General features: G+C 45.6%; 1 protein-coding gene across 3 annotated transcripts in view; it reads left to right on the top strand.

Annotated features, from left to right (window-relative positions):
- The window catches only part of GRID1 (glutamate ionotropic receptor delta type subunit 1), a 765377-nt gene that overhangs the window by 508796 nt on the left and 244565 nt on the right, over window positions 1–12016 (top strand). For all 3 annotated transcript variants that reach the window (XM_031015574.3, XM_055353885.2, XM_055353886.2), the window contains 2 exons: window positions 1648–1809; window positions 3223–3342. In XM_031015574.3, the coding sequence (XP_030871434.1) occupies window positions 1648–1809; window positions 3223–3342 (282 nt within the window). The remainder of the gene's footprint in view (window positions 1–1647; window positions 1810–3222; window positions 3343–12016) is intronic.

Raw genomic sequence — 12016 nt, 5'->3', positions numbered from 1 at the left:
ACATATTGAGGAGAGTAGGGGTGAGGCTGGGGGAGGAGGGGTTCTTTTTGCAGCCCAAGGAGCCTATTTGATCTTCCCAGGAGTGAGGCTGACATGATCTCCTATTTTTATCTGGTGATTTTGTTTTTCTAAAATATTTTTAGCAGACGACTTGCTGCTTAGGCATTCAGAGAATGGTCCCCTTGACCCACTTTGGCTGAGGGTTGCTTGTGCAACAGTTATCAGTGGGGGGCCACAAACCTGACTGAGGGTGGACGCTACCTCGCCCTCACCCCCTTCCCTTCTCCTCCTCTTCTCCTTTGTGCTCCAATGTCGCCATGGAGGGCTGGGGTGGTGTGAAGGTGACATCCGAGAACAGGGCTGTCCTTCTCCCCCATTGGGCTCCCGCTGGGCCCCTGGGAGGGTGGGTGCTATTTTCTAGCTCCTCCACATCCAGATCGGGGTCTATAGCCACACTCAGGAGGCTGAGCCTGGCCTGCCCACCCTGGACCCCACACATGGGTTGGGCACTGATGCTGTAGTGTCGTTCTTCACACTTCTACCCTAGATTCTCAGTCATGGCCTTGCTCTCCAGAGCACTGAGACAGGGATGTGTCTCCTCTACCACTGAGCTCACATCAGACAACTAAGCAGAAGGGTGGTCCTCAGATGGGCACAGTTGCAAATCCCAAATGTGTTCCCTGGGTGGCAGTGACTCCACTGCACAGCAGGCACCAGAATCCTCATCTCTTGTTACCACCGTCCTCGCTGTTACCTCGTCACTCAGGCCACCATTCACCCTAGGCATGTCCGGTGACCAGAGTGGTCTTTCTGAGGCCCAGGTCTGATCTCCAGCTTCCTGTACACTGACCCAACAAAGGCGTCCTTCTCCCTACAGTCACCTCTGTTGCTATTCCTCCTTAGTAAGTCCCTAAGTCTTTGCAGGGCTCAATCCCTGCTTCTCTCTTGATCCTGCTCCCTCTGTATTGTGCCCATTGACACAGTCGTCTTGAACTGCTTTCAGTTCCTTTAACCCAAGGATCCGCCAGTGGTGGCCCATAGAGCAAATCCAGTATATTGCCTCTTTTGGAAAATAATGTTTTATTGCACATGGCAGCACCCATATGTTTATATATTGTCTATGGCTTCTTTCAAGTTATAACAGTAGGGTTGAGTAGTTGCAAAATAGACCACTAAGCCTAAAATCTTTATGAGCTGGTCCTTTACAAATAACTCTGGTGGACTGTGCTGTACCTGGCCCTGTCTCTTGACACCTTCATGCCCTTGCAAATGCTGTGCCCTCCCTTTATCCTACTAATCCTTCAACGCTGAGCTTTCTGCTTATCCTTCCCTCCATCCTCCCTTACCTGAGTAGGTAACTTACCTGTGTGCACATCTCAATCAGCTACAGATAAGGGTTCTCCTTGTTGATGTACAGATGCACATCCCACTCTAGTTCCTGAGGCAGGGCAAGGTCTTATTCCATTCAGGACTCTAGAAGCTGGCTGGGTTTTTGAAAGTACACCTAAAAGCCGAGGATCTTTGCATAGATACTGGGCACCACAGCTTAATGTTGGCATCCTGCATTCCTCCTCCTTTCTGTGGGTTTCTCCAAAGCTCTCTAGAAATGCACCTGTGGAAAGGGTTTCACTGCCTCTGTCTTTGCAGATCTCCAACCTCTATCTGTATGACAGTGTTCTGATGCTGGCCAACGCCTTTCACAGGAAGCTGGAGGACCGGAAGTGGCATAGCATGGCGAGCCTCAACTGCATACGGAAATCCACTAAGCCATGGAATGGTGGGAGGTCCATGCTGGATACCATCAAAAAGGTATGTGTGAGGGGGCACCCCCAACCTGGCCAAAGACAAGCCCCTTCTTATACCTCCACTGTGTTCCCCTCTAGCAGCTGGCCTGAAGCTAGGCTCTGTGTGGCTGCCCCAGTAGGCCCCTCCCCATTCCTCTCTCCTTGTCACTTTTCCTGTCCCAGCATCTGCAGGCCAGGTGAGCTGTGGTCCTTGAATACATACTATCATTACTGTCTTCAATTTAATATAAGAACTTCTGAGAGATTAAGCAACTTGCCCTTGGCTGCAAGTAGGTATGAAATGGAGGCAGCTGCCTATCCCGTGTCTGCAAGGTACCCCTCTATGCAGAACACCACTCCCCAAGAAAGGAGTGCATGTGTATGTGCGCTTGTGACGTATCTCATGTGCTGAGGAGGGATACTGAATTAGAAAGCTGGATTTGAAGTGAATTGAGTAATCTATGGATGATTTGTTAGAGTGAATTCACTTTTAGAGGCTTCAAAAGAGCATTTAGGGAAATCCATAGCATTAGGAATTTAGTCACAATGAATTGCACGTGGTTTCAGTAGCAGGGAACATGCTTTAGTGTAGGTGAGAATCTACTACAGCCCAGGGCAGAGCCAGGGCCCCTTCTGGGCCAGGTGTTTCTGGGACTCTGTAGGGTCACAGGGACTATAAGAGATAAATCTTGATGAGAATCTCACCCTGGGCTTGGAGAGAGAAAGGGGCTCACCACGGCTCCCTCAGCCTCCTGCTGCCTCCTTCTCCTATGAAGCCCACTGAGCCAGTAGAGAGAGGCATGGAGACCACAGCCAGTCTATGCTGGATGCTGTGCTTTGTACATATTTTCTCCTTTAGTCTTTGTTGGTTCTGTGATGTGGAGCTAATTAACTTCAGGCCAAAGCTGGGAGATGGGCAATGTGCCCAAGGTGGCGCAGGTGGCAAAGCCAGGATCCAAGCTAGGGACCTTGCTGTGCCCTCCAATGCACATGTTTGCTGCCCTGCAACTTACCATCATGTGTCTGATATGTCTCCTGTTGACCTTTGAATTTCCTCTTGGGTCAGGCTAAGGTGAGCCCCTGGAACTGATTGCAAGGGGAGGACTAAGCTTCAAGAGGGCAGGAACAAAAGCTACCAATGTTTAATCTCATGGCTAGCATGGTGCCTGGCACATAGCAGGGACTCTAAGCATATAGATGGTATGAATGACAGGTGCAAGCCTTAGGGATTTCTCCCATAAGCAAATGTCCTAGAAAGTACTGATCCTGCTCTGAGGGCCTAGGACCACCAGCCCATCTTGTCCTCATTACAGCCTGTCCATGGTCTCAAAACTGATTGCTCCCTTCTTGGTGACCACTTCCTTGCTCCTCTTAGCCTTTGGGACTCCATCCTCTACCTTAACCAGATTTTCCAATGGGTTTTTCTCCTCTTATGCAGGGCCACATCACTGGCCTCACTGGGGTGATGGAGTTTCGGGAGGACAGTTCGAATCCCTATGTCCAGTTTGAAATCCTTGGTACTACCTATAGTGAGACTTTTGGCAAAGACATGCGCAAGGTAAGCCTCAGGCTCCCTGTCTTCCAATCTTCCTGCTATGGTGCCACCGAAGACAGCAACAGCTACAGGGTCCCTGAGCTCCCAGCAACTGTTAACTAGCACAGATATCCTCCCTCCTAGTCTCTCTCTGCTGATGCTACCATTGGCTGGTGTTTATAGGGCATGCTAGGGAGTAGGTGCAGAGAGGTTTCCAAACAGAAATTGCCACTAATGGAGTCTCTTTGAGTAGAGCAGGGGTACCTGGTAACAACTGGGTCCTACTGCTTGGATCAGGGGGCTGCATGGAGGCTATAAAGGACAATGTGTTTTCCCAGAGCAGTGAAATCAGCCCGACCACAGGGACAAGTGTGAATTGTGGTTGAGGCAGGAGGCAGAGGTTACAGCCTGAGTGTCCTCCAGATCCAGGAGTGAGACAAGGCCACAAACAGAAAATGGAGCTGCAAGGAGGGTGGAAATTGGAAAGTGCCAGAGGCCAGCGGAAAGATAAATGAGAGACAGAGGAGTTGAACAACTCAGACTGAGGTTTGGCTTTTTTACTTGGTGCTGGTGCTGGTGCAGGTGGCAGCCTGGGTCTTCCCAGTGATACTTTTCCTCTTCTTCCACCTCTTATGGGTGATAGAGAACAGTTTTCAGGACTGTGGATAGTGGAGAGTGGCCTTTTATCCAGGGTGGGGATCCCCAAAGTTAAGTGGACTCATGACACAAAGAGTCTAACAGGGCTAGGACAAAGAGGCCAACATGGCAAGTAAGGGCTTAGAACAATTATCCAAGTGAAGGACCTTGGATGTGGTCACTGTGAGCCAATGTGGAGCTGATGGTGGGTATCCTGGTGTGGTCAGTGGCTGGCTGTCCTGGGCCAGCCCAACTCTACTGGCTTGGATGCACTTCCAGAAATAGCCTGTACAGGAGAGGCCAGAGATGGGACTACTCATGGTGTAGATGGGCCACAGCGGCTTGGTCTTCTCTGGAAATAATGAAAGCATTGACTGATTGGCATGTACTCAGGCACAGCCTCATGTATTCACAGACATGCTCACACACACACATGTACACACTTCACACACTTCGAAGGAAGATGTCTCTACTAATGATGGTGCCTGGAGCATGAAGGACAGTCCTCGCAAGTAATGAGCTCTCAGCAGGGGCTGGATAAGCCCTCAGCAAAGAGCCCTCTAGCCTGATGTCACCATTGGCTAGAAGCAGTGGAGGGAGAGGCAAGAGCTAAGTGATGTTGGGGTACTGAGAATCTGGGTGGGGGAATTCTTTGGTTTTGCTCCTGAGGGCCAGGGTAGAAAGATGCATGTGTGGACTGGTGGAGGGTGTGAGAGCTGGGGAACAGGGAGGGAGCCGTGTAGAGCTCATCAGTGACAGATGGGGCAGAAGACAAGCTCCCCAGGGAGAGACTGGGATGGCCTGGGTCCATGTGTGATGTGGGGGGGGCAGTGCGGGGGATTTTTAGCCCACTCTGATGGAGGAGAGAGTCATGGATTGGTCATATAAATAATTGAAGTTTCAATAATTTGTTGTGACACAATATCTGACATACATGGCTTGATGACATTTTGGAGCTCAGAGGTTTGTTGGTGGCATCCTAGAGGGAGTCGGCTAGCAACTATTCTGTGACTTCCCATGTAGGGCCAGGGTGTGACCTGCAAGGTCCAGGAAGCCAGGGCTGGCCTATGATGTCTGTTAGGAATGCCCAAAGCTGTGAGACTTGGTGAGGGGATGGGCATGAGTGGTCAGCATTGGTCTGGGTCATGACCACAAGAGATATGGGCTTGCGTTGGGACTCCCACCAGGTAAGGAGGGCTCTTTCAATCACTCTGGTGTGAAAAAGCTTGCCAAGTGTAGCTGGCTGCCAAAATAACTGTTCACATCAACCATGGTCCTGGCGCACTTGCCTTCATCCCCAAGTCTTATTTTGAAGTTAGGTCCTGCCTGCCAGCTCCTTCCGTCTCCCACCTACTTCTTTTGGTGGGAATGCCGGCTGTGGAGGTCCCTGCCTTGTCTCAAGCAGCTGACCCTCCAGTCCTGTGCCTGGCGCCAGGCTGGGCACCTCAGGTGCCTGAGAGAGGGGGAGGCACTATGTCCTCCACTTCCTGTTTCAGGTGTCTGGACCTTCCACGTTGCCAAGGCAACGCGCCTCAAAAACCCTGAAGCCAGTGGGAGCTGGAATCTCTCAATATAAGAAGCTTTGAGCAGGAGGCCTGAATGTAATTGAGTTGGAAGGGAAGCTGATTTTCAAGTCGGCTTTATTTTAAAATATATCTTTTTGTCATTTTAAAATCTGCCCTTAATAACTGCATATCCTAGTTGTTATCTGTCTGCCTAGCAGCTTATCGCTGCTAAGGGGAAGTTGTCTGGAAAGCAGGGAGTGGGATTTACTGTAGCAAATGTTTGTGATTCAGGCCTAGGGTGCATTAAAGCAAGTCCAGGGGTTTTCAGATGAACCAAGGAGAAGGGATTAGGACCGTATCATGGGGGTAGGGCAGCATTTGGAGGCAGAGCTGAGTGGTAGTTTCGGGTGGGAGACGGGGCTGTGAAGGGTGGGGCTGGGAAATCGGGGTAACTTAAAAATAAAGGACATTCACATAAGGGAGAAAAAAATTGAGGATGGGTGGCAAATTTGAGGGTAGGGTCCTGAGCCACACCAAAACAGTGCCAAGATCAGTCATCTAAGGAGTGCCCGAGGTCAGAGTCCAAGGAGTCGCAGCTCTCTTGGCCGTGCAAGGTACACAGCTGCTAGAGGAGCCGACTGGGCAGACTCCTAGATCCTGTAATGCTGGGCAGGGGCAGCATTCCCTGCAAAGATTATATATGTCATATATGAACAAAACCAGACACAGACAAAGCAGTTTCTTTAAGACTTAAACCAAGAGGAATCATTTAAATTAAGTAGCAAGATATTTTCTTAAATACCCTGGAGGGAAATCTCAGGGATGGTGAGTCACCCAGACATTTTAGATTAAGTGGCATCAAGAGACTGTAGATTACTCAGCCCCTTCATTGGAGGGAAGGAGTGGGTGATCGCCTTTCACTGCAGGGTGCTGGACAAATACTAATTCAATTATCTCATCCAGGAAGTGCGTTTTTAGTGAATGAGCTTTGTATGGAAAAATCAAAGGTCTATATCATCAGCTTGCTGTGTAACTACAAGCAAAATATTAATTGTCTGTTTTGTACTTGGAGCTGTCTGGCATGGGTCTGCCACCAGGGGAAAGGTTTGCTGGAAACTCTTCCAGCTCTCACAGGCATTGGCCTGACATTTGTCTTGGGGGTGGGGGGTGGTATATGCTTCTTTTATCCTATTGGTGTCATGTTTTTTTCAGGGCTCAGAACTGTAACAGGACCTCCACAAATTTCTACTTGGCTTTGTTTCTCTTTGTTCAGACAGGAATCTCCAAAAGAGGATTCCATGAACGTGTCCATGTAAATGTCCTTAGCTCATGATTGAGCTCTGACAGATCTGTCAGGGCCACCTGTAGTTAAGTTTCCAAAGGTGGTGTGTGTGGGAAGCTGTTGGGTGTAGGGAGCGGGCAGGAACTGTTAAGCATCCACAGTATCCAAAAGTGCATTGTACTTATGTTGTCTCATTGACCTGGGCCTTTGCTTTGCTCCTGGCTCTGCCTCTCCTGAGTTTTTGCACAACTTCCCTTTTCTGAACCTTTGTTTCTTCAGAGGAAAGTTACAGGAAAGTTACAGGTAATATGAGCCTAATTGTTGGATGGAGGGGTCAGTCAGTGTAATGACACTGTGCAGCACTTGGCAGTGAGAGCATGCTCATGTCACAGGGCATGAGCTTTGGGCAAATGGGACTGTGTGTTTTCTCTGAGCATATCTATCTCAGACTCCACAAGAGCAGAGAGGCACAGGACGGCCTAAAACACAGCCTCCAGCCTGACAGTGCCCTAGACTATAGCTCCAAAGCCAAGGCCAGAGATGGGAGGCTCCCTCTTGCAGCCTTGAGCTGGTGCAGCTGGGATCACTCAGCCCTGTGTGCCAGGGCAGTGCCAAACTCCCCTTCTATGCCTGGCAGCAGATGTCCACTCCATATAAAGACCAAGGGCTGAGAGGGATCTGTGGAACTTCACCTCTGATAAGATTTTATTTTCAGGGCTGTTTTGGTGTTGGTGTAATCATTGCAAGAAGAAAAACATGGTTGTCTTTTTTTTCCTCCACAAGCATGACTTGCCTGGATAGGAGCACTAGTTATAGCCCAGAGGAAACATTTCTCCATGACCTGATTGCTGAAGCTGTTCGCCTTTCTCCATCCTAATGGCACTGGTGTAGGGAACTCATTCTCTTCCACTAACTCCGGGTCCCTTGTGCAGGAAAACCCTGGGAGAATTGCCAACTGCTCGCAGGCCCTTTGAACCTCATTTTCCGTGGGTGGCATCCACCCGATTCAGTGGCTCAGTGGAGGGCAGCAGCTGTCCTTGGGCAGGAGGGTTGGGGAGGTAGGCAGGAGCATCTGGACAGCCTGTGGCTTTGTTTTATGCCTTGCATCCTGGATGAGGGAGACCCTGATGTGGTGTGAGACAACACAGCTGTTTTCTTCTCCTTTCTAGAATCAAGTTAGGACCAAGAGAGGCTGAAGGAGTATTTTGTTCAGGCGGTCAAGCTTTACTCTGGCCCTACAAAGTCTAGTCAAGCAGGATCTTGCTGGGACCCAAATGTATTAAACAGTCATAGAAGCACATGTGCTGGTTGCAATAGGTGGGGAATTGGGGTCTGCACAGCTAAGTTTAGGAAACAGAGGCCCAGAGACTGGGGAGATGCATAGCACCAGCAAGCATGATGCTGTGCTGGGCTTGGAAGGCAGATTTCCTGGGAGTGAGGGGGCTTGGCAGAGGACCCAGAACATCATTTCTGAACTTGAGGCGATGCAGTTCTGTGACTCCCTGTCTCCCCTTCAGCTCACTTTCTGCTCCAACCTTCCCCAGCCAGCATTAGGGCATCACAGTCCCTTCCTGTTGGCTGGGAGCCTGCTGAATTGAAATTTCCACCACTGCCCTTGGCTCAGCCTCCCTGTTCCAGCGATTTCCCAGGGAAATGGAAGGGCCTCATTCTCCTTTACTAGTTTAAGACGCTTCTTCTAACTTCTCTGTCAATTTTGATTCTTCATAAAAGCTGGCTTTGGATGGGAATCAAATGCCCCCCTTGATGTTGCGTCCCTGGGAGAGCCTTGTGTCTGCTGATAATTCACTGAGTGATAACTGCTCTTTGTGCAGGGATTGCCACGCCGTAGGACCCCAGTCCTCCCTGAGCTTGAAAGTGCATCATTAACATTCTCGTGCAGATCTGCTATGCAGTGTTACAAATTGCCCCAAATTCTCGGGTTCAGAAGTTGTAAGAGGTGAAGCCAGGTTGAAAAGGCTAGCTCGTAATGAAGTAGAAGCTACCTTTACCTGGTGGCTCCAGCAGTTGGTGCTAGGAGCCTGGGAAGTGGGCGCAGCAGTGAGGAGGGGGATATGGGTGGAGGTGGGGCTGGGAGGATCTAGTCTGAGGACTGTGCAGTGTCTCTATTAAGCTGCTCCCATAGAGACTTCCAGCTGTGCACAGTGAGTCGCAGAAGAGAGATAAACTTGAGTCTCTTCATGGATTAACATTCTTCCAGTGTATTTTCAAAGTAAAGTGTCAACCATTCTGAACCCTTGTGCGGAACTATTTTTGACAGAGCCGAGAACTGAAACAAACACTGCTGCTTCATCCCAGTAAAGGAATAAGGAAAAGATGCAATCAAGTATTTCATTTTAGGTAGTGTTTTATCAATACATACCCATTAAGGGTAGAATGTTCAGAAAACACAGATAAATGAAAAGAAGAACGTAAAAGTCAGCTACAATCTTTAAACCAAGAATTAAATACTGTTAATGTTTCTGTTGTATTTTCTTGTTGTTTCTTCTCCCTTCATACAGAGATCATGATATGTATATTTATCAAATTGCTCTTTATTGTAATACATTTTATATCCTGACCTTCCTACTAAATGTTATATTGGGAATATCTCCTCATTCCTTTAACTATGCTTTACAACTATGACTTTTTCAGTGGAAATACATTACTCAACTTACAGGCAGCCATCATTTATTTCATCTTCCTATCTGATGAATATTTAGGTATTTTCACCACATTATTATAGAATAGTGCTGTCATAAACATCTAGAATACATACAATTTTAATTATATCTATATTTATTTCCATACTATATTTTTTAAGAAGTAGAATTACCAGAACAAGAATAATAATTCTTTTAGGCTCCTGATGTACATGATACATATTTTCAAATTGATTATAGAAAGGCCTAATAACTTTCACATCCATGAGTAGTATATAAAGTCTATGTTATATCACATGCTAAAAAATATGGTTGATATATATTGGTAGCAAGATGAAAAAGTGATATACTAAATTTGCATTTCTTGTGAGATTGTACATTTTAAAGTATAATTATTGGTCATTTGTATTTCACATTTTTGTAAATTATACCTCAGGTTCTTTGCACATTGTAAACTTATATAACCTCTCTTTCAGAAAGGAATTGATAGTTATTTGTGTTCAATATTTTGTTCCAATAAATAGTTTGCGTTTGAATTTAAAAATATTTTCACATACAGACATTAAAAAATGTATGTGGTCAAATAATTAGATTATTCATTTGCATTTTTTTATATTTGTGTTTTTTAGGAACTTATACCCAATTCACAAAGTAGATACTGTTTACTCATACTTTCTTCCAGTTATTTTTGTGGCTTGATTTTTTTTTTTTCCAACAAAATCTACCATCCAACTGGGATGGATTTGGGATAAATTGTGACATGATGGCCCAGCTTTTACATTTTTCCACTAAATGGTTTCTACTACCATTTATACAGCAGACCTTCATTTCCCTATTGACTTGAATATCACATTTTATTATAAGCTATATACATTTGCATATCTTCTCATTGATTTTTAGAAATTATTAATAATTTTTCTTTTTTCTCTGAGCTTTAATTTAATTCACATTTGTACATTTTCAGAATGTGGTGGCTTCAGGTAACAGAATGCCCACCTTAAGTGGATTAAACAATAAGGAAGACTTACTGTTTCACATTAAAGAGGACTGCAACTAGGAAGGCTTCAGGGTTGGCCAATTCAGACACTCACTGCTGAGCCCAAAGGCCCAGGTCTTTTTCATATCTCAACTTGGCTATTCTCAGGGCATAGTCTTAATTTTTCTCATAATTTCAGAATGACTATGGCAGTTCAAACTGTCATACCCAGAAAGATAGCAGTAAGTAGAAGAAGAGTACTCTTTTCTGTGTGTCTCCATTCTGTAAGTGAAGAGCTCTTTCGTAGAAATTGGTCCTGGCTTACTGTGTTATTTTATATCATTTTGTTTTTTTGTTATAGCAGGTGAGGGTTTCCTGCTAGATGCGTAGGTAACATTGGCAGAATTTCTCTCTCAGATGCTTGTGTTCAGCTTGTGTTAGGCTTGTGCTCTTTTCATAACATGGGAAAGAAATTGCTCATTCTTTTGTACTTGCATAGGCAGAGCTCTTGAACGCTGGAAAGAATTTGACTGTACAATTTTCTGGGCTAGCTGCTGGTTTTGGAGATATTACTTTTGTATCTTGGAAACTTTCTTTCCTGGTTTCTACATTTCATTTAATCATTTTTAGCAATCTGCTTCACTGAAAATCTTGCAGTTCACTGGAATTTTCAAATTCATTACTTACAGCTCTATATAGTACTTGTAAACAATTTAAAAAATACTGAGCTGTTGACGTATTTCCCTCTTCATTCCTATTATTACATATTTGTGTTGTCTTGCTTTATTTTTTGATTAGACTTGACAGCAGTTTTTTCTATTGATTTTTTTTTTCAAAGAACTAGGTCTAATTTGTTTAATCATGTTTTGTATTTTTTTCTGTCTGCCCGCTGCATAATAATTGTTTTATTCTTATTTATTTATTACTTTTCGAGACACAGTCTCACTCTGTTGCCCAGGCTGGAGTGCAGTGGCACAATCATGGCTCACTGCAACCTCTGCCTCCTGTGTTCAAGTGATTCTTGTGCCTCAGGCCCACGAGTAGCTGGGACTATAGGCACATGCCACTATGCCTGGCTGATTTTAGTAGAGATGGAGTTTCACCATCCTGGTGATGCTGATTTCAAACTCCTAGCCTCAAGTGATCTGCCCCGTCAGTCTCCCAAAGTACTGGGATTATAGGTGTGAGCTACTGCACCTGGCCAATTTTATTGCTATTTTAAAAAACTTTTTATATGAGGTGGTAGATAGTTTATTTTTATTCTTTCTTGTTTTGGAATGCCTTGTTTTATTCTGAATATAGTTGTGACTGAATTCTTAGTGGTTTTACTAATATAGACTGAAGTGTAACCCTTATACAGAAAAATTTCTAAATCTTAGGTGAATCACAGTGAATTTTCAAAAGTGAACATGTACATACAGACAACACTCACATCAAGGAACATCACCAGCACCCTCAGAGCTCTCCCCTGTGCACCCCTTTAGTCACCACACCCACCAAATGGAACCAGTTTTGATATCTAATGCCCTTAATTAGGTTTTTCCTGTTTTTAACTTGACATCAGTGATATCAAATGTTCCATACCCTTTTGTATCTTACTTCTTTTGCTCAACATTATGTTAGTAAGATTCATTATTAT

Source organism: Gorilla gorilla, chromosome 8 (assembly GCF_029281585.2).
Source record: "Gorilla gorilla gorilla isolate KB3781 chromosome 8, NHGRI_mGorGor1-v2.1_pri, whole genome shotgun sequence".
Lineage (NCBI taxonomy): Eukaryota > Metazoa > Chordata > Mammalia > Primates > Hominidae > Gorilla > Gorilla gorilla.
This window is presented reverse-complemented; position numbering and strand designations above follow the sequence as displayed.